This window comes from Oncorhynchus masou, chromosome 32, assembly GCF_036934945.1.
Source record: "Oncorhynchus masou masou isolate Uvic2021 chromosome 32, UVic_Omas_1.1, whole genome shotgun sequence".
Taxonomy (NCBI): Eukaryota; Metazoa; Chordata; class Actinopteri; order Salmoniformes; family Salmonidae; genus Oncorhynchus; species Oncorhynchus masou.
In genome coordinates this window covers 55,616,978-55,639,814 of record NC_088243.1, presented here as the reverse complement: position 1 = coordinate 55,639,814, position 22,837 = coordinate 55,616,978, and the positions used below count along the sequence as shown (strand labels likewise).

At 39.2% G+C, this 22,837-nt stretch overlaps 1 protein-coding gene and 1 long non-coding RNA gene across 2 annotated transcripts; both read right to left on the bottom strand.

Annotated features, from left to right (window-relative positions):
- Nucleotides 1-10,567: 10,567 nt before the first annotated feature.
- Nucleotides 10,568-15,775, bottom strand: LOC135526240 (uncharacterized). Its single transcript, XM_064954424.1, has 6 exons — nucleotides 15,481-15,775; nucleotides 14,997-15,085; nucleotides 14,250-14,504; nucleotides 13,922-14,068; nucleotides 12,920-13,027; nucleotides 10,568-12,646 (listed from the first exon to the last, which is right to left on the bottom strand). The coding sequence occupies exons 3-6, from the start codon at nucleotides 14,452-14,454 to the stop codon at nucleotides 12,420-12,422; spliced, it is 687 nt and encodes a 228-aa protein (XP_064810496.1). The 5' UTR covers nucleotides 14,455-14,504; nucleotides 14,997-15,085; nucleotides 15,481-15,775; the 3' UTR covers nucleotides 10,568-12,419.
- An 869-nt stretch (nucleotides 15,776-16,644) lies between these two features.
- LOC135527029 (uncharacterized) lies at nucleotides 16,645-19,892 on the bottom strand. Its single transcript, XR_010453392.1, has 3 exons — nucleotides 19,311-19,892; nucleotides 18,987-19,118; nucleotides 16,645-17,594 (listed from the first exon to the last, which is right to left on the bottom strand). It is a non-coding gene; the product is annotated as an uncharacterized LOC135527029 (long non-coding RNA).
- Nucleotides 19,893-22,837: the final 2,945 nt, after the last annotated feature.

The following is a 22,837-nucleotide window of genomic DNA, read 5'->3' as shown; positions in this document are numbered from 1 at the left end:
TTAGGGTGGCCGCGGCCACGCGGTGTGGAGCGTTTGTATGGTCTGTGCAGAGTGGAGAGAACAGGGATAGATAGACACATAGTTGACAGGCTACAGAAGAGGCTACGCTAATGCAAAGGAGATTGGAATGACAAGTGGACTACACGTCTCGAATGTTCAGAAAGTTAAGCTTACGTAGCAAGAACCTTATTGACTAAAATGATTGAAATGATACAGTACTGCTGGAGTAGGCTAGCTGGCAGTGGCTGCGTTGTTGACTTTGTACTACACTAATCACTAATCAAGTCGTTCCGTCGAGTGTAATAGTTTCTACAGTGCTGCTATTCGGGGCTAGCTGGCTAGCTAGCAGTGTTGATTACGTTACGTTACGTTAAAAGAACGACAATAGCTGGCTAGCTAACCTAGAAAATTGCTCTAGACTACACAATTGTCTTAGATACAAAGACGGCTATGTAGCTAGCTAGCTACGATCAAACAAATCAAACCATTGTACTGTAATGAAGTGAAATGAAAATGTGATACTACCTGTGGAGCGAAGCGGAATGTTGACTGGGTTGTTGAAGTTCTATTCGGTAGACGTTGGCTAGCTGTTGGCTAGCTAGCTAGCAGTATGTCTCCTACGTTAAGGACGACAAATAGCTGGCTAGCTAACCTCGGTAAATTAAGATAATCACTCTAAGTCTACACACTCTAAACTACACAATTATCTTGGATACGAAGACAGCAAAGACAACTATGTAGCTAGCTAACACTACGCTAATCGAGTCGTTCAGTTGAGTGTAATAGTTTCTACAGTGCTGGTAGACGGTGGACGTTAGCTAGCTGCTGGGCAGATAGCAGTGTAGACTACGTTAGGACGACGAAATACGATAATTACGCAATTATCTTTGATACAAAGACGGCTATGTAGCTAGCTAAGAAGAAATTGCTAAGATTAGACGAATCAAACCGTTGTACTATAATGAAATGTAATGAAAATGTAATGAAAAGTTATACTACCTGCGGACCGAAGTGTAGATGCGACCGCTCGCTCCAACCCGGAACCGGAAGTTCAAATATGATTGCTTATGCCCTCTTGTGATTTACCGGGACAGCGGAGAAATGACCAAAATTTGATTATTTTATAGAACGGAAACCAAATGTCCGAGAGAGTTCGTTTGATGACTTCCCGGAAGATCCGGCCCTGCCGCACGGCCCGACGCCGTCCGCAAATTTTACAAACGTTTTCGAATGTCTAGTAAGGGACCGTACATTTGCAATATGTACTTTCTCACTAACCATATGGCGAATGTCAAAATGTTCCCTTGAGGTATGTAACAGTGGTTGCAATGAAACAACCTTCATGCTAAAATGTTGTTCTGTCTCTGTTTCCTCTCTTTTACCCAGAGATCGGGGGGTGGTAGCAGGGACTCTGGCAGCCGTAGTCCTTGTCCTAGTGATGGTGTTGGCAGTTTGCTGTGTTCAGAAGAACAAGACACCTCCAAAGACTTCAGGTTAGAGGATATTTAGCTGTAGCTCTTAATTTCTCTCAAGTACTACTATTCCCCTATCTCTCTCTCTCTCTCTCTCTCGGTCTCTCTCTCTCTCTCTCTCTCTCTCTCTCTCTCGTTAATGTTGACAGTCAGGAATACACTGATGTCAGGACACTGAAGAAGCAGATGAGACAGAAGGAAAGAAAGGTGGATTACGGACAGGTGGAGGTGGGTCCCCAGCAGCCAATGGAGATGGAGTATGGACAGATTAAAACATTACAGGGTCCCCGGTGGAAGGTAGACACACCTGAGGAGGGGGACTGTGTGTACGCCAGGGTACAGAGAGGCCAGTGAACAAGGTACTGTCTAGATTCAATGTGATAGAAGGAGGCTGATTTATAGGAAAGTACTATGCAGTGTCTTTCTTTCTATTTGCATATCATCCCTAACAGGTATTGCATATTTAACAGATTTTGTCCCATTATTACTAGATTCAGGTTTTCAAAGGTGGTCATTACTTAATTTGTAATATGTTCACAAAGTCTTAAAGATCAGTCAAGTTAAATCATTCAGAGAACTAAGTTCATATCTCCATTTGCCAAAGTGAGATTTATTTAGCTATTTAAAGCTAAGAGACTTTTTACTGAAACACCCCAACTGCATAAAAATGAAGGGTGAGCCCTCTCCCATAGAAAAAGACAGAATCAATACTCAGAAAAGGGCAACTAGTAGTAAACAAATAATACAACTATACCAATCTGTTGCTGTCATGCCACAGAGCAATACTCTGCAAACTAAGTGCAAGTGGGAATCTGAATTTAGCGAGACCATTGAAAATGGGAGGCAGTCTGTAGGAATACTCATACCATTATCAATGGAACATCATTAGTAGGGACTTTCTCACTCCATGTCACACCCTGATCTGTTTCACCTGTCTTGTGCTTGTCTCCACCCTCCCACCAGGTATCTCCCATTTGTCCCCATTTTCTCCTGTGTGTTTATACCTGTGTTTTCTGTTTGCCTGTTGCCAGTTTGTCTTCTCCCGTCAAGTCCTACCAGTGTGTTCCCGTGTATGTTTTCTGTGCTCTAGTTTTTGTTTTTCCTAGTCTTCCCAGTTTTTACCATTCTGCCTGCCCTGACCCTGAGACTGCCTTCCATTCTGTAACCTTCTGAAACTGCCCTGGATTACTGACCTTTCCCTGCCCCCTGTTTTGTAAATAAACATCTGTGATTCAAACTGTCTGCATCTGGGTCTTGTCTTGAGTCTTGATACTCCAGACCCAATGGTGAAGATAGAAAAAGAAAGAACCAGTGAATACTGGAGAAAATGTGGGGAATTATTCGGAAACTATCTACATACTGTTGGGTCTTGTTATACAATAATACACTTCTTGAATTATGTTTTTGACTTTGTAAACAATGTATTTAAATGCTCCCTGGCAAAGGACCCAAAGAGTGCCCTACTTGGACTAATCCCTGAACGGTTACCAAATGCCTATCTATTGAATATCCTCTTGTCTGCAGCAAATACATGTATTACAGCACTTTGGTTAAATAAGGACATTCATACTATGGAAGAGTGGACTTGTAGAGTGAAATAAATGTATTTCATGGAAAATATCACCATAAAATAAACTGCAAACAAATACAGTACCAGTCAAAAGTTTGGCTACACCTACTCATTGAAGAGTTTTTCTTTATTTTTACTATTTTCTACATTGTAGAATAATAGTGAAGACATCAGAACTATGAAATAACACATATGGAATCAGGTAGTAACCAACATTTTTTAAACAAATCAAAACATATTTTATATGTTTGATTCTTCAAAGTACCCACCCTTTGCCTTGATAGCTTTGCACACTCTTGAGATTCTCTCAACCAGCTTCACCTTGAATGATTTCCCAACAGTCTTGAAAGAGTTCCCACATATGCTGAGCACTTGTTGGCTGCTTATCCTTCACTCTGTGGTCCAACTCATCCCAAACCATCACAATTGGGTTGAGGTCAGGTGACTGTGGAGGCCAGGTCATCTGATGCAGCAATCCATTACTCTCCTTCTTGGTCAATTAGCCGTTCACAGCCTGGAGGTTTTGTTGAAAAACAAATGATAATCTCTTTGAGCATGATGAAGTTATTAATTACACTTCGGATGGTGTATAAATACACCCAGACACTACAAAGATACAGGCGTCCTTCCTAACTCAGTTGCCAGAGATTAAGGAAACCACTCAGGGATTTTACCATGAGGCCAATGGTGACTTTAAAACAGTTATAGAGTTGAATGGCTGTGATAGGAAACAACTGAGGATGGATCAACAACATTGTAGTTACTACACAGAGTAACCTAGATACTGTAGTTTGTGTATGCATTGATATGTAGGCTATGTGTGCCTTTAAAAAATGTATGCAGTTCTGTCCTTGAGTTGTTATTGTTTATTTATGTTCTGTATTATGCCATTCTGTATTATGTTTTATGTTTTGTGTGGACCCCAGGAGGAGCAGCTGCTGCTTTTGCGACAGCTAATGGGGATCCTAATAAAATACCAAATACCAAAATACTCCACAATACTAACCTAAATGGCAGAGTGAAAAGAAGGAAGCCTGTACAGACTAAAAATATTCCAAAACATGCATTCTGTTTGCAATAAGCCACTAAAGTAGAACAGCAAAACAAGTGGCAATTTTTTAAACTCTATGTCTTGAATACAAAGCCTTATGTTTGGAGAAAATCCAACACAACACATCACTGAGTAACACTCTTTATATTTTCAGGCATGGTGTTGGCTACATCATGGTATGGGTATGCTTGTTTGTCATCGGCAAGGACTAGGGACTTTTTTATGATAAAAAGAAATGTAATGGAGCTAAGCACAGACAAAATCCTAGAGGAAAACCTGTGTTTAGTCTGCTTTCCAACGGACACTGGGAAAGAAATTCTCCTTTCAAATTCTCCTTAGGGAGGGCTTGGCCGGTAGGGTTATCCTTGTCCCATCGCGCACCAGCGACTCCTGTGGCGGTCTGGGCGCAGTGCACGCTAACCAAGGTTGCCAGATGCACAGTGTTTCCTCTGACACATTGGTGTGGCTGGATTCCGGGTTGGATGCGCGCTGTGTTAAGAATCAGTCGGAGGACGCATGACTTTCAACCTTTGTCTCCCTTCGTCTCTCCCGAGCCCGTACGGGAGTTGTAGCGATGAGACAAGATAGTAGCTACTAAAACCATTGGATACCACGAAATTGGGGAGAAAAATGGGTAAAATTCAAACAACAAAAAACAACAAAAAAAGGGACACAACCTTGACAGACCCAGAGTTGATACAGACGACAGCCATGTTGAATCATGTTACAGCTTTGTTTTGCATGTTCACACTTTAGAGTAAGCACATAGGCCTACTGTCTGTTTCCATGAACTAGAACTTCCTTTTTTCTTAACCACATTTCTTTCTTTGTAAAACTGTTTTACCACATGGTTGCGTGGTGTTCAAATGTTCCTTGTTTCAGTCATGTAATATGTCACAAAGCCTTGCATGTATTTACTTCATGATAGCAGTAATGATTTAGTTATTTTAAATAATGTTTAAAGAATGTTGGATTTTTTTGTAATTGCATAACAAAAATGTATCAGATATTAAAATCGACTTACTTACTAATTTGCAGTCCATCTCCCTCGATGACACATCTTGAGATATTGCTGAAAAATAAAATATACTCTTATTTGCTGTTTGTCTATGAGGAAAATCATCCTGGCATCCACACACATACATATCTGATAATAACTGTACAGGGATTGGGATGGCCAGATTAAAGTACTCGGCCAACCCACCTCGGTTCACTTTAACTTCTGATGAGTACCAGTGTTACAGATACAAAAATGGCACCGAGAACTTAGAGGATTTGAATGGCTGAAAGGTAATAATTAATGTGACTGACTTAGGTTTGGAAGTACAGGAGACAATTCTTAACCTCACAGCACCTATAAGTGATGTAGGGTGGGCTCGTACCAGCAAGAGACGCATACGTCAGAAACTACCAGAAAGGGTGGTCAAGAACTTGCACCTGGGGTTATTGGTCCAATAAGTTTGAGTTAGTCATCAGTGGCCAGTTATAGGAGGCTAAAGTAGGCACAGGAGGAGTTTTGACCAGGATGGGAGTCTAGATGGATGCTATTGGCATCCTCATGGAAGTTCCAGATTAATACAAAGCTATGAATCAAATAGGTGAAGACTTTACCACTACATTATTTTGGTGGTTGACAATAAATAAAAATGTGGATTGGATTAATGACATCTATTATAAGCAACAGAGATTTGTGAATGAGACTGGGGATGCAGTATAGGGGTTCTCTGACCAATTATCTGCCACCTCCCCCATGACCTGGTAAAAAAGATTGACACTCGCTATGTCAATTGGCAGAAAAGGGCAGGGTATGTAGAATGATTGGGGATCATTGCTGTACATTTATTTTTTAATAACACAGCTCCAGACGGATCAATGACCAAGACCCTGGCTGGTTTAACTTCTTGCGTCGAGCAATCCCGGATTCGGGATCCTATTTATAGCCTCAAGCTCATTAGCATAACGCAACGGTAACTATTCATGAAAATCGCAAATGAAATGAAATAAATATATTTGCTCTCAAGCTTAGACTTTTGTTAACAACACTGTCATCTCAGATTTTGAAAATATGCTTTTCAACCATAGCTAAACAAGCATTTGTGTTAGAATATTGATAGCTAGCATAGCTATAAGCCTAGAATTCAGCCAGCAACATTTTCACAAAAACAAGAAAAGCATTCAAATAAAATAATTTACCTTTGAAGAACTTCAGATGTTTTCAATGAGACTCTCAGTTAGATAGCAAATGTTCAGTTTTTCAAAAAATATTATTTGTGTAGGACAAATCGCTCCGTTTTGTTCACGTTTGGCTATGAAAAAAACCTGTATCCAGTTATAGCCTCAAGCTCATTAGCATAACGTAACGTTAACTATTTATGAAAATCGCAAATGAAATTAAATGAATGTGCTAGCTCTCAAGCTTAGCCTTTTCTTAACAACACTGTCATCTCAGATTTTCAAAATATGCTTTTGAACCATAGCAAAACAAGCATTTGTGTAAGAGTATTGATAGCTAGCGTAGCATTTAGCGTAGCATTTAGCGGGCAACATTTTCACAAAAACCAGAAAAGCGTTCAAATAAAATCATTTACCTTTGAAGAACTTCAGATGTTTTCAATGAGGAGACTCTCAGTTAGATAGCAAATGTTCAGTTTTTCCTGAAAGATTGTTTGTGTAGGAGAAAAATGCTCCGTTTTGTACATCACTTTTGGCTACCAAAAAACACCGAAAATTCAGTCACCAAAACGCCAAACTTTTTTCCAAATTAACTCCATAATATCGACTGAAACATGGAAAACATTGTTTAGAATCAATCCTCAAGGTGTTTTTCACATATCTCTTCATTGATATATCGTTCGTGGAAGTCTGCTTTCTTCTCTGAATTAAATAGAAAAATACTTGCAGCTGAGGTTTACGCACCAATTTCGACGCAGGACACCGGGCGGACACCTGGTAAATGTGGTCTCTTACGGTCAATCTTCCAATGATATGCCTACAAACACGTCACAATGTTGCAGACACCTTGGGGAAACGGCAGAAATTGTGGGCTCTCTCCTTGCGCATTCACAGCCATATAAGGAGACATTGGAAAACAGCGCTTCAAAGATTTTGCTCATTTCCTGTTTGAAGTTTCATCTTGGTTTCGCCTGTAGCATCAGTTCTGTGGCACTCATAGATAATATCTTTGCAGTTTTGGAAACGTCAGAGTGTTTTCTTTCCAAAGCTGTCAATTATATGCATAGTCGAGCATCTTTCCGTGACAAAATATCTTGTTTAAAACGGGAACGTTTTTTTATCCAAAAATGAAATACTCCCCTAGAGTTCAAAGAGGTTAACCACATTAGCTCACGAATTAGCAGAGAACTCAGGGGTGGATAATTCTCTTACAAATTGGTTTGGCAGTATGTTTGGGAAATGGAAAATTGTCATAATCACTGTGTTGAGGGCCACTTTCACCTGTATGAGTGTTTTGGTTCTGTGTGAATGTCGTTTGATTCCGTGTATGAGAGGATTGATAACTAGGTCACTGGAGAGGTCAATGACGCAACAGAGGGTGAGATACGGAACGATTCCAAGCTCAGACCAGTGGGATGAAGAATGCAGACTTCCAGGCCGAGGAGATGGCTCCGTTTCTTTTCACTATGAGGAGCCAATGACTTCGATTGATGAAGATTAAAATAAATATATTTTAAACAGTTGTGGCCCTCTGGCTGTGTATCAATAATGGCATGGATTGGCAGAGCTGTGTATTGGATATGGCATGGCATCATATTGACCTCTGCATGAATACATTTCCCTGAGAAGTGTATTAATTATATATAGATTTTTAAACTTTTTTTAACTAGGCAAGTCAGTTAAGAACAAATTTGTATTTACAATGATGGCCTACACCAGCCAAACCCAGATGATGCTGGGCCAACTGTGCACTGCCCTATGGGACTAATAATCACGGCCGGTTGTGATACAGCCTGGAATCGAACCAGGGTGTCTGTTGTGACTCCTCAAGCACTGAAATGTAGTGCCGTAGACCGCTGTGCCACCCGGGAGCTCATGTATCACTCGGGAGCCCATATTGAGGATTTCTTCCCAAGATAAATATCTGTAACACCTTTTAAATAAGACATTAGACATTACACTTGTGTCATGGCTTCTTTTATCACAGGGAACACATTTTTGATTAGCTGAATGTTTACTGAGGTTTTTTACACAAACAGAACACCCCATTTAGCTTCTCTATGTAAAGTCTAGGCCAACTCTTAGTTTCTCATGCATTGCTTGATAAATAGGGAAGCGCAAAGTCAGCAAAAGTCAGAATTGTGATGGACAAATCTTTTTTTTTCAATCCTCTGTCGTTTCTCTTTGCTTATTTGAGCTGTTCTTGCCATAATCTGGACTTGGTCTTTTACCAAATAGGGCTATCTTCTATATACCTTGTCACAACACAACTGACTGGCTCAAATGCATTATGAACGATAGAAATTCCACAAATGAACTTTTAACATGGCACACCTGTAAATTGAAATGCATTCTCGGTGACTACCTCATGACGCTGGTTGAGAGAATGACAAGAGTGTGCAAAGCTGTCATCAAGGCAAACAGTGGCTACTTTGAAGAATCTCAAGTAAAAAAAAATATTTTGATTTGGTTAACACTTTTTCGGTTACTATATGATTCCATATGTGTTATTTCATAGTTTAGATGTCTTCCCTATTATTCGACAATGTAAAAATATAGAAAAATCTTGGAATGAGTAGGTGTGTCCAACCTTTTGACTGTTACTGTATATATTGAATTGATTTAAATTGAGTGATTTCCTTCTATGAACTATAACTCAGTAAAATCTTTGAAATTGTTGCATATTGCATTTATATTATTGTTCAACATATATACATAATACATTCTTTAGGCCCTAATCTATTTATTTCACATGACTGGGCAGGGGTGCACCGGCAGGGGTGCACCGGCAGGTGTGCACCCACTGGAGAGTCAGGCCCAGCCAATCAGAATGAGTTTTTCCCCCAAAAATAGCTTTATTCCAGACAGACATTCTCCTCAGCACACCCCCCACCCCCCCTCAGATGATCCCGCAGGTGAAGAAGTCAGATGTGGAGGCCCTAGGCTGGCCGGTTTACATGTGGTCTGCCGTTGTAAGGCCGGTTGGACACACTGCCAAATTCTCTAAAACAACTTTGAAGGCAGCTTATTGTAGAGAAATTAACATTCAATTATTAGCTCTGGTGGACATTCCTGCAGTCAGCATGTGAATTGCACGCTTCCTCAAAACTTGAGACATATGTGGCATTCTGTTGTGTGACGAAACTGCACATTTTAACGTGGTCTTTTATTGTTGCCAGCACAAGGTGAACCTGTATAATGATCATGCTGTATAATCAGCTTCTTGATATGCCACACATGTCAGGTGGATGGATTATCTTGGCAATGGAGAAAAGCTCACTAACAAGGATGTAAATGAATTTGTGCACAACATGTGAGAGAAATGTTGTGTTTATATTTTTGTTCAGGGTGTATATATTTATACTCCGGACTCCAATATATGTTCATTCTAATATTTCTATATTTCTTAATTCCATTTTTTACTTTTTATTTTTGTGTGTATTGTTTTGTATTGTTCGATATTACTGCACTGTTGGAATTAGGAACCCAATCATTTCTCTACACCTGCAATAACGTGCTAAATATGTGTATTGTTAGGTTCTAAGCAAACAGAGTAAAAACTCAAACGGACAACTAGGAAAAACTCAAACCAAGCATGATTAGACAAGCACATCTATTTATAACCTCCTACTAGGCGGGGTCAACTCCTTACACATCTTGACAGCCAATACATCTCTGTTGCTAGGCAGGATCTTAATTGTTTCCTCTCACTGGTGTAGTCATGGCCCTGCCTGGTGCTAGAACCTTTGTGGGCAGGGAAATGTATGTGTGTGAGATAGGACTGTTGTAGGAGAGTCGTTGTGGTGGGCCCCCCTGTCCCTCCTCCCAGAGGTTTCTACTCATTTCATCTTTTGACTTGACCTCGAGCCGAATTCCTCGCTCCTTATCAAGAACTGAAACTAGCCTGTTGTACTTTGCCTCCCTCCTTAGGAACAGAATATTAGCTTTCTGCACTTCACCTTGTCGGTTTTGATCACAAGCCTGTTTACTAGTTATCCCGGTTTTGATCACTGCCCTGACCCTGAGCCTGCCTGCCATTCTGTACCTTTCGCCACTGCCCTGGATTACTAACCTCTGCCTGCCCTGAGCCTGCCTGCCACTCTGTACCTTACTCTGCCCTGGACTACCAACCTCTGCCTGCCCTTGACCTGTCGTTTGCCTGCCTCCTGTTGTATGATAAACGTCTGTTATTCAAACTGTCTGCATCTGGTCTTATCCTGAGCCTTGATATTTCCTCTCACCCATCTACACACAATACCCAATAATGACGTGAAAAAATGTTTTTAGAAATTGTTGCAAATTTATTGAAATATCTCATTTATTTTTGCACCCCTGTATTCACACCCCTGAGTCAATACACGTTAGAATCACCTTTGGCAGTGATTACAGCTGTGAGTCTTTCTGGGTAAGTCTGTAAGAGCTTTGCACACCTGGGTAGGAAAATATTTACACATTATTATTTTAAAAGTTCTTCCAGCTATGTAAAGGTGGTTGTCGATCATTGCAAGACAGCTGTTTTCAAGTCGTGTCGTAGATTTTCAATCCAATTTAAGTTAAGACAGTAACTAGACCATTCAGGAACATATCATGTCATCTTGGTAAGCAACTCCAGTGTATATTTGGCCTTATGTTTTAGGTTATTGTCCTGCTGAAATGTGAATTTGTATCCCAGTGTATGTTGGAAAGCAGACAGAACCAGGTTTTCCTCTAGGATTTTGCCTGTGCTTAGCTCTATTCCGTTTCTTTTTATTCTAAAAAACTCCCTAGTCCTTGCCGATAACAAACATACCCATAACCTGATGCAGCCACCACCATTTTTAAAAATATGAAGAGTGATACTCATTTATGTGTTGTGTTGGATTTGCCCCACACATAACACTTTGTATTCGAGGATATGAAGTTAATTTCTTTGCCACTCTACTATTGCATACATAGGTGACTTGTTAAAGAACATTTTACTCCTGAACTTATTTGTGCATTCTATAACAAAAGGCTTGAAAACTTACTGCCTCAAGACATTTCTGATTTTCAGTTTTTATTCATTTGTAAACATAAAAAAAACACAATTCCACTTTGACATTATTGTGAGTAAGCAAAATCTCAATTGAATCAATTTTAAATTCAGGCTGTAAAATGTTCTGAAGGCACCGTAAGCATCAAAAGGAAATACAATTTGAAAAAAGAAAAGCAAAAATTAGTAATCACATTCAGCATATGTTTGTTTGCTTCAAGACTAATGAGTCTTAAGTCTACACAATGTTATTTACAAGGAGCGGTTCCCATCTTTTTTCAGATATATCTATTTGTAATTTTATTCTACATGAAATACATTCATTTCACTCTACAATTCCACTCTTTCATAGTATGAATGTCCTTATTTAACAAATGTGCTGTAATACATTTATTTGCTGCAGACAGGAGTATAATCAATAGATAGGCATTTTGTAATACTCGTTGGGTCCTTTGCCAGGAAGCATTTAAACATATTGTTAACAAAGTCAAAAACATAATTCCAGAAGTTCATCATTCTGGAACAAGATCCCAAAATAAGTGGGTAGTTTGTGAACAATTCCCCACATTTTCTCCAGTATTCACTGGTTGTTTCTTTACTTATCTTCACCATTGTGTCTGGAGTTAGAAAGTACCCCAAATGGTATTGGGTATTGCCTCCCAAGTTTAATTTTTAATGTTCTCCCCAAGTTCAGGTTCCCAATTGCTCTTAGTTTGCAGAGTATTGCGCAGTGCCATGATATCAACATATTGGTGCAGTTTTATTTGTTGACTACTAGTTGCCATTTTCTGATTATTGAGTTTTTCTATGGGAGAGTACTCACCCTTTGTATTTACCTATTTGGGGTGTTTCACTAAATAGTATCTTAGTTGTAAATAGCTAAAGAAATCTGACTTTGGCAAATGGAAGTCTGAACTTAGTTCGTCAAATGATTTAACTTGGTTGTTCTTTAAGACTTGGTGTACATATTGCAAATTAAGTAATGACCACCTTTGAAAACATGAATCTAGTAATAATTGGACAAAATCTGTAAGATATGCAATACCTGTTAGGGATGATATGCAAATAGAAAGATGGACACTGCGTTGTACTTTCCTATAAATCAGCCTCCTTCTGTTATATTGAATCTAGACAGTATCTTGCTCACTGGCCTTTGCGTACCCTGGCGTACACACAGTCCTCCTCCTCAGGTGTGCCTACCTTCCCCCGGGGACCCTCTAATGTTTTATTCTGTCCAAACACCTCCAATGGCTGCTGGGGAGCCTCAGTGATTTTCACCTGTCTGTACTCCACCTTTCTTTCCTGCAGTCTCATCTGCTTCTTCAGTGTCCTGACATTCGCGTATTCCACATCCTGACTGTCAACATGAACTGTGTAGAAGAGAGAGAGAAAGAGAGAGAGAGAGAAAGAGAGAGAGAGAGAGAGAGAGAGAGAGAGAGAGAGAGAGCGGGAGAGAGAGAGAGAGTCAGACAGATTGCATCTTATTATTTCACTGGCAAGACTGACTGTTTTTTGAAAATGCACTGTTGGTTGGGGGCTCGTAAGTAAGCATTTCACTGTAAGGTCTACACCTGTTGTATTCGGGGCTTTGATTTGATATTGTAGTACTAAAAATGAAGAGCTACAGCTAAATATCCTCTAACCTGAAGTCTTTGGAGGTTTCTTTTTCTTCTGGACACAGTAAACTGCCAACACCACCACTAGGACAAGGACTACACCTGCCAGAGACACTGCTACCATCCCTATGATCTCTGGGTAAAACAGAGGAAACAGAGACAGAACAACATATAAGCATGAAGGTTGTTTCATTGTAACATGAAAGTTGTTTCATTTCCACCACTGTTACTACATAAAAGGCCATGAAATCCATCATTCATATTAATGATAACTAGATAGTAAATTGTGGGACTTGCTTTAGCTGTTTGAAATTATTTTTGTGGTAGTGGAAAAAGTGTTCAGATTTGAGATTTGAAAAGCAGAGAAGTAGATTAAGATTTCATTGGCTCCAAGTGTTTGTCTAAATTGTTGTGAAAGTGGTCAAAATGTCAGTTGTCTGTAAAAGTCGACACAAAAAGTAGTTGATGTTATTACTATAACAACTGTATAATTTGATCGGTAGAATATCATTATGTTCTGATTTCAGATTTGAATAGCAGAGAATTAGGCGGAGCAGTCATATGCTCAAATCTGTATTCTAACTTGATGGAAAAGTGATCAAAATGTCAGTTACTTGGAAAAGCTGAGAGGAAATGTGGTTGACGCGATTACTAAAACAGCTGTTTCATTTGATGGGCAGAAGATAATTCTGTTCTGATTTCAAATTTGAAAAGCACAGAAGCAAACTTATATTTCATACACTTTCTAAGTCTATCGTCTAAATTGTTGGGAGTGGTCAAAGTAGCTGAGTCAGGTCAAAAGTGACATTGTTTCGAGTGAATGGAATATAATTTTGGAAGTCATGATGTCACAATGGGTCCTTTAGTAATTTGAGGAAATTCCATTAAAGTTGATGGCGGACAAAAAATAGGACAACAAGTTTAAACAGTGCACTAAAAATAGCGCTACAAATAATTATAATATAGTATGATAAAGATTTAGAGTGGGATGATTTAGAGTGGAGGTCACTAGATTGTCAGGTCACTTACCTTTGGTTGCCTCTGTTTGACTGGTGAAGGCATTTGTCACAGTTGTGTGTGCCACTGTTGTAAGCTCAATACACAGGGTATTACCAGTGGCAATCACCCACTCTGATATCTTTGTCCCGTTGGAAGTGCAGTTAACATACATAATCCCTGCATATGATCAAATAAACAGGGATCTTATATGTATCTGAATTGAACACTGGCAAATGGATAGTGCTTTCTTAATAGTTCAATGTCCATTGATAAAGATTTATCATCATCATTATTATAATCACTGATATTGTGTTTCATAATATATTTGATTAACAACATTTATTAAACAGTAGCTTACCCTCACAGGGGGAGATTATTTTGCTCACAGTAACACTGTTGATGTTGTTTTTGACGGTGCAGGTGAGATCTCCAGACTGGCCTCTCTTCAGTGTAATGGTGTTTGTCTTGTCACCAGGAGAGGCCTCAGTGTCTCTCAGTGGGTGTCCGTCCAGAGACCAGCTGTACTGGGGACCGTCCCCCTCAGAGGAGCAGGACACCCTCATCTCTCCATGGGTCAGACACTGAGAGGACAGCTGAGGAGGGGACACTGGGGCTGTGGAGGAAGAAGAATCGACATCTGAAGACATCTGCAGACTTTCGCACAAACAAATGAGAAAACAACACTTCTTCTAGAAGTAGAAATTTGTAAGTCGCTCTGGATAAGAGCGTCTGCTAAATGACTTAAATGTAAATGTAGAAAGCCACAGAAGCTTTTGCAGTCAGGTCATTATAGTTATAGTTAATAATGAGTATTTGTCAATATGAGAAAAGGTTTTCTATTTACTCTACCTTCAATAAACAGTTGTAGTTTCCTGGTCCCTAATGTTTCCCCATCTGCATTAAATGTGTCTAGTCTATATTCAGCAGAATCATTCCTTTCTGTGTTTTCTATCCTAAACGTCCCGTTGTTGATAAAGCAGTGTGCTCTGGTTTCAATGGATTTGTGGATTTTCACTATTTTGGGGGGTTTGTTTCTAATTTTGAGTATAATTTTAGCAGCATCATTGGATTCGGTTTTTAATGATATGTCAGGGACTCCACTTACATCGTGTATCAGCTGGAGAAAGACAGTTCCTCCCAGAGTTCCATAACACTGAGCTCCATCCAGTGTAGCATCACAGGGGGTCTCCATGCCTGAAAATCAAGAGGAAAATAGACACTGTAGTGACTGACTATCACTGTCCTAGTTTTAAGGATTAATTTTATGGATGAGAATACAAGCAACGGTGTAACCAAACCAATGACATCAAGGTATTAAAAAACATAACAGTACCCCAGTCAGTTATAATTATCACAGGACAATAAATAACGAGACAATTGTCTTTTGCAGTGTTTTGAATATTGTCTCTGTATCTGTCATTAGTCATTATGAGAGGGATTCATTTGACAAAAGTGATTCTGAGTAGCCTGCAGTATAACACAAAGAGCTTTGAGCTCGTGGTTCACGGTCCACATGATATTAACAAGGCTCCTTACTGTATAGCATGCGTAAAACAAGAAGGAAATCAACACATCAAGAAACTTCTTACCATGAGACACTGCTGCTAACATCACCAACAGTCCAAACAGAGCCTTCATGTCTCTTCACACCACAGGGCTCAAGTTAACAAATGAAGATATCCTATACTGTAACAAAATCCTCTGTTTTCCATTCAGTGCTGAATTTCCATAACTTGACAATTTACAACATAAACAAAAACCTATGCAAAGGTGGTATGACAGACACTCCAGCTGTCCTCGTCAATCATTAGAATTCACTTAGTTGTTGACAAGCAAAATAAATTATTAATAGGTTCTGAAACAGAGGAAAGAGGAACAGCCTCATCAAAGTTTCACTTGTTCACTACATAAACAGCCAGGCTGGCTTTATTCATGTCTCTTGATGTGTAATATCAGAGTTGTACAAAAGTGCTAAGTGAGTCTACACTCTCAGACAAATAGGTTATATCGAGAACCTAAAAGGGTTCTTCGACTGTTCCCTTTCTACAGAGGGTTCTACATGGAATTCAGAAGGCTTCTACCTCTAAGAGTGTACTTTTAAGTGTAAAGAAATGTTAGCGCCTGAGAAAATTACACCTTGTTCGCTTTGTCAGGGCAGTGGTCAGCTCTAACATACTGTACAAGCTTTTCATCACTGAAACTAACACATTACCTTCTTCACAATACAACTTGTATTTTTCAGTCCAGCTAAGATTGTGACATTATAAAAAATGCATGAAGGAGAGAGAGTGAGAGAGCGAGATAATGAGAGAGGGAGAGGAGGACAGGTGAGAGAAATACAAAGTGAAACAGAGAGGACACGCAGACTCAAATTCCAATGCTTCCCAAATGGTTGTTTGTGACTCATTGATGTCATCGACCGGTTGGAACTGATACCTTTTGGGTTGAAGCTAGACAGAATAACAATACATCATAATGGACTGCACTTATAGAGCACTTCCTGGGTGCTCAAACCGTGATGAATTGGGTTTGTTCATTAGATGCCAAATAGGAACGGAAAACGAAAAAGGAACCAGTCTTCCATAGAGGACACACGAGATGTCTATCCTTTCAATCACACATTTCTGCAGTGAATGACAAACGTTTACTACTGCACAATAACCTTGTTGAGAGAGTTTGTAAAAAAATTAATAATGCATCAATAAATAAAACATTCAATCAGTAACAGAGAATATGACAAATGTAGACAGTTGTTGGGTTATTTATTTAGGTAAAGAATGTACCCTCAGTAGTGAATTTCATGAAATATAAACAGTAATATGGGAAAATGAATAATATAATTTGTTACAGTAACAGTACCAGTATCAGTCCTATTTGCCAAAGTACAATCATTGGATAACAAAATAGACGAGCTACAATAACGAATATCCTACCAACGGGACATTAAAATCTGCAGTAGCAAATGTTTCACCGAGTCATGGCTGAACGACGACATTGATAAAATACAGCTGGCGGGATGTACGCTGCAATGGCAAGATAGAACATCTGCCTCCGGTAAGACAAGAGGTGACGGTCTGTGTGTATTCGTAAACAACAGCTGGTGCCCCAAATCTAATATTAAGGAAGTTTCAAGGTTTTTCTCACTTGAGGTAGAGTATCTCATGATAAGCTGTAGACCACACATGAGGGTTACTGTGGGTAAGCCTTCAAAGGTGTATTTAACCCCCCAAAAACATGTGTTCAGAGATTTATAATTAATTTGACACAGTCCCTCACAAATCATGCATGACAACGTTCAATCTTTCAATATAAATTGCATTTGGCTTCTTTGGAATATTCTTATTTGGCAAATAGATGTGAGTTTTTTAAGATCCTGACCTCCAATGATCAGTGGTACTCCTCTGGTCTCCAAGTATCTGAATTAAAGATTTCAAAACAGTATTCAGCAGGATCACTCCTCTCTATGTTATTTATTTGAAATGCCCCGTTATTGATGAAGAACTCTGGTCTTGCTTTAATGAATTCATGGATTATTTTGTTTTGTTTTGTTTTATTTTGAATATCTCTGTACTTGCACCAGTGGGGTCTTTTTTGAATTTGAGTTTGGATCCTGTGGCATCATTCATCAGCTGGAGATAGACAGTTCCTCCCAGAGCTCCGTAACACGACATGTTCTGTGTAGCATTATAGGAGGTCACCATGCCTGAGGATAGAAAGAAATAGCTGTTTTGTTGATAGTGATGATAAGTGTAAATCCTTTGCTAAAACTTTATTAACACCATTTCACTTTGTGACATTTTGCCCAAACCTTTATTGTTGAAAGAACTTATGAAAGAGATTGGTGTCTTTTTTCACTATATGATCATGGCATGCATGGGGTTTTTCAATGACTAAAAATCACTTGATGGTTTCAGTTCATTGAGACAAATAATAATGTTTTAGTGCAAAATACTATATATCTACTCTCAGATAAGAAATTGTACTGCTATGTTTTACACAGTCAAATGCAACAAATAACTACATGTTTAATAAAGAACTGTGCAAATTATATATTTGTGACATCTATATTCAATATAGTAAGAAGAGATTTGTATGTTAAACATTTACAGTTTAGTAATTTAGCAGATGATGTTATCCAGAGTGACTTATAGTGAACAAGTGCAATTTACAGTAAGTGCATTCATCTTAAGTGAGACAACCACAGTCAAATATACAGCATACAAAGATTCCATTCCAGCTAAACCACGGATACAGTATATATCGCTTTGCAAAAAAAATAAAAATAAACATTTTATGAAATCTATGAATCAAGAAAAATCTGAGATCATTAATATTTTACACACATGTGAATCATTTCTGATGAAAAAAAAACACATTTGAAAAATTGGTGTCTATATCATTTTTGAACAAAGAAAAAGTCATCAATTAATGAGAAAGACCACAGAAAGTCTTGTGATAGGTCAGATATGTTCCTCTGGATGCAATTGCTAAAGAAGGGATGATGCCTCTTCATGCTAGGCTGGTCCCATAATACAGTATATGTTATTCTATAGTTATTTCCATTTTAGTGATTTAGCAGACAGTCTTATCCAGAGTACATACATTTTAGTACTGGTCCCCCTTTGGAATTGAACCTACAACCTTGGCATTGTAAGCACCATACTCTACCGACTGCGCCACACCGAGGCAAACATGAGATACTTGTCATAAAAATGAACAAACACAGAGATGAGTGGCTACACAGCACGAACAGACTGGAACACAATATGTAAGCCACTAGAGGGCTATCTTCCTCTAAATACCAAAAATACAATAATGAGCGTTGTACTGAGTCAGCTAAATATAATGTTTACCACCTGCCAAACGATAGTGGCCTACTTTCAGTTGCATTTGTGATCTGAACATGCGTTTATTTAGGTGAAAAAAAATACTCTATTCTGGATAAGAAAACATGCACAAAAAAAAAAATAACCTCCAACAAAAAAAATGAACAAATAATTGATGAATTAAGACAAGATAAAATGACAGAGCATGTAGTAGTACACAGTTGTTTGAAATACAATTAAGCACAACATCGAAAAGCCGATTTACCCACATTAAGCCTCCATTGCGTCCTCTGGTACCCTGGACGGAGCAAAAGAGAGCGACTTCATCTGAGATGTTTGCATGATTGTCTTGCTGATGGGGACATCCAGTGGTGATCATCCAGTCTGATATCTTTGCCCCACTGGGAAAATATATAATAAAGTAACAAACAGGAATCATACAGCATCCTAGATGAAAACTGCCGTATTTAACATGATTTTTGCTAACAGGTCGGTTTCTGACGATAACAATAATGATGGTCATTATATTCTTCATGCTTCTAATTGAATGATAATACAAATAGTGCTGACTGTTACAGAAGGCTACAGCTTACCTAGATAAGGTGACATTGTCTTTCCGATGTCAACACTTCTGATCTGGTTCCTGATGGTGCAGGTAAGAGCTGCAGGCGGGCCTTTCCTCGGAGTGATGGTGCTTCTTCCGTAACAAGGACAGTCCTCACTGTCTCTCGGCATCTGTCCATCCAGAGTTCAGCTGTATTGGGGAGCGTCACCCTCAGAGGAGCAGGACACCCTCATCTCTCCATGGGACAGACACTGAGAGGACAGCTGAGGAGGGGACACTGGGGCGGAGGATGAAGAAGAACAGACAGCTTTTTAGACAATTATGTAAAAAGTTAATAGACAGTGGGTAAAGACAGGATTTTTGATGGTGACTAAATACGGAGCTTAGTTATATGTGGTTGAATTGATTTATTTTTTCTTGTCCTTGACATTTCAGATTTCGAGTGGAAGACTTCTACACAATATTCGGCAATCACTTGCAGTTGTTATTTTTTAACATTAACGACAGAGAATCCTAATCTAAAAGACCCTAAAAATGTAGAAAAAAGTGATTCAGGCTGTCTTTCAGAATGTATTTGAATCAATATATCTGAATCACATGTGAGGTGATTTAAACCTTTATGTTTTAAACCCCCTAGAGTCTATTGACGCACAGGTGAGCCAATGTAAGTAACATAATAAACAAAAGCCCCATCAAAAGCCGTCAGTTTAAGCTAGAGATATCTGTTTTTTAAATGGGCAGCGTTTCCATCCACCACATCGGCCTATGGCAGTCTTCCACATCCGCAGTGGAAGGTGGCCGAGCTACAGCGGTATTTGTCAGACAATGAGACATCCGGAACATTGGTATTCTCACCAAAACCGGGTTTAGTGTCCGAACGGTTTGGCCTATAAACTAATATGACCACTCCATTGATAGATGAGATTCTCACAAACAAGTCAAGTTAATACCAAACATGATGGTGTTCTCTGTTTTGCTCTACGTTTCCCACACGTTTCACAGGACTTGTCTGAAGGTAACCAACCGGTACCGGTTAAGAACATTTTTGTATGGAGGTAGTTTTGTGTCTACCCCAAAAAAGGGGTAAAATATGTGTCAAAACCACACAAGTATTTCCTGTGCTTTCTTATATCTCCTAGATATACAGGGCAGACAATTCAAAAATGTATTGCTCATGATTTTTTTTTTTAACCTTCATGGATGTGTTATTCAATGTGTTTATATGGGATTTGGTACCTATTCATCAAATATGTTTTGTTATATATTTTTCAGAGGACAGCTGAGGAGGAGACACTGGGTCTGTCGAGGAATGAGAAAAGACAGCTATTATTTCATTCTCTAAAACAGTCATGAAGGTTAGGTATTGGTTAAGGTTAGGGCTAGTGATAGTTAGAGTTAGTGGGTAGTTAGTTAGTTAAATTGTTTGTTGACAGTTAGTTTAACATCTATAAACCATCTATTGGTGACTATCCAAATAAAGTGTTTCGAAGTTCTATACCTTCAGTAACCAGGAGTTGGTCTATTTGTCTTGTGTTCAGAAGCATCCCCTCTGAGTTGTAAATGTTCAAGTCATATTTTCCATAATCAGCCTTCTCTGTGTTACTGAGCATCAACATCCCACCTTCCACACAGAACACTGCTCTGTGTTTTAATGGGGGGTTTGTTGTGCCACAATCTTATTTAAATGGTCACTAAAGCTGCTTGAACACTCTAGCTACTGTATTGTGTTTGTAGGTAGCTATGTTCTACAGGAAAGGAAGTGTTTAAACAGATTCACTTCCATTTCACAGTGTCAGTATTGATTATTTAACCCTTGTGTGGTGTTCATGTTTTTGTTATTCACCCAATGTTCGCGAGTCTGATGGAACTACAACATTCTTGGGTTTTTAAAACAATCCAGCCGTAACAATTTACTTAAAAATACTAAATACTTATATCAATTACAAGCAATATACCTCTACAGTACCAGTCAAAAGTTTTGACACACCTCCAAATTTGAGATTTTTGGTTCTAACCGCCATGTCACAGAGTAGGTGAATGATCTCTGCATGTGTGCATCCCACCATGAAGCATGGAGGAAGAGGTGTTATGGTGTGGGAGTGCTTTTCTGGTGACACTGTCTGTGATTTATTTAGAATTCAAGGCACACCTAACAAGCAATGCTACCACAGCTTTCTGCAGTGATACACCATCCCATCTGGTTTGCACTAATGATAGCGGGACTATCATTTGTTTTTCAACAGGACATTGACGCAAAACACACCTCCAGGCTTTGTAAGGGCTATTTGACAAAGAAGGATAGTGATGTTGCAACATCAGATGACCTGGCCCCCACAATCACCAGACCTCAACCCAATTTTTGTACTTTTTTTATTTTACCTTTATTTTACTAGGCAAGTCAGTTAAGAACAAATTCTTATTTTCAATGACAGCCTAGGAACAGTCGGTTAACTGCCTGTTCAGGGGCAGAACGACAGATTTGTACCTTGTCAGCTTGGGGATTTGAACTTGCAACCTTTCGGTTACTACTCCAACGCTCTAACCACTAGGCTACTCTGCCGCCCCAAACCAATTGAGATGGTCTGGGATGAGTTGGACCGCAGAGTGAAGGAAAAGCAGCCAACAAGTGCTCAGCATATCTTTCAAGACTGTTGGAAAAGCATTCCAGGTGAAGCTGGTTGAGTGAATGTCAAGGCACACTTAAAACCCTTGGATGAGTAGGTGTGTTCAAAATTTGACTGGTACTGTTTATATATCATTAATTTAATTAAATTGGCTGATTTCCTTCTATGAACTTTAACTCAGTAAAATCTTTGAAATTGATGCATATTATGTTTATATTTTTGTTCAACATATATAACATTTAAATAAATCCACTTGGCCCTGATCTATTTATTTCACATGAATGGACAGGGGTGCATCCAGGCCCAGCCAATCAGAATATTTTTTTTCCTGCTAGGCAGGAACTTAATTGTCTCCTCTCACTGGTGTAGTCATGGCCCTGCCTGGTGCTAGAACCTTTGAGCGTGGAAATGTATGTGTGTGAGATAGGACTGTAGTAGGAGAGTCGTTGTGGCGGGCCTATATGGCCCCCCTCCCAGAGGTTTCTTCTCACTTCATCTGTTGACTTGACCTCAAGCCAAAATTCCTTGCTCCTCCCTAGTTCCACAGCTGGCGTGCCTTATCAAGAACTGAAACTAGCCTTTTGCCCTTTGCCTCCCTCCTTATGAATTTTATGCACTTCCCCTTGTCTCACTCAGTAACCTTCTATGCACTAAACTCCGATCTACCCTTCACTAAGCCTAACATATGGACTACCGTTCCAAATAGGCCCATTATCAGCAACCATCACTCCTGTAGTCCAATGGCACATTGTGTTAGCTAATCCAAGCTTATCATTTCAAAAGGCTAATTGATCATTAGAAAACCCTTTTACAATTATGTTAGCACAGCTGACAACTGTTGTCCTGATTAAAGAAGAGATAAAACTGGCCTTCTTTAGACTAGTTGGGTATCTGGAGCATCAGCATTTGTGGGTTACCACTGGCAAGCTCA

What these genes read in the sequence shown, in the direction of transcription:
- LOC135526240 (XM_064954424.1), bottom strand. Translation starts at nt 14,454, where the DNA reads ATGAGGGTGTCCTGCTCCTCTGAGGGGGACGGTCCCCAGTACAGCTGG. An exon ending in AATAATCTCCCCCTGTGAGG is followed by an intron (nt 14,069 to 14,249) that starts GTAAGCTACTGT and finishes GATCATATGCAG; the next exon opens with GGATTATGTATGTTAACTGC. An exon ending in GAAACCTCCAAAGACTTCAG is followed by an intron (nt 12,647 to 12,919) that starts GTTAGAGGATAT and finishes TCTTCTACACAG; the next exon opens with TTCATGTTGACAGTCAGGAT.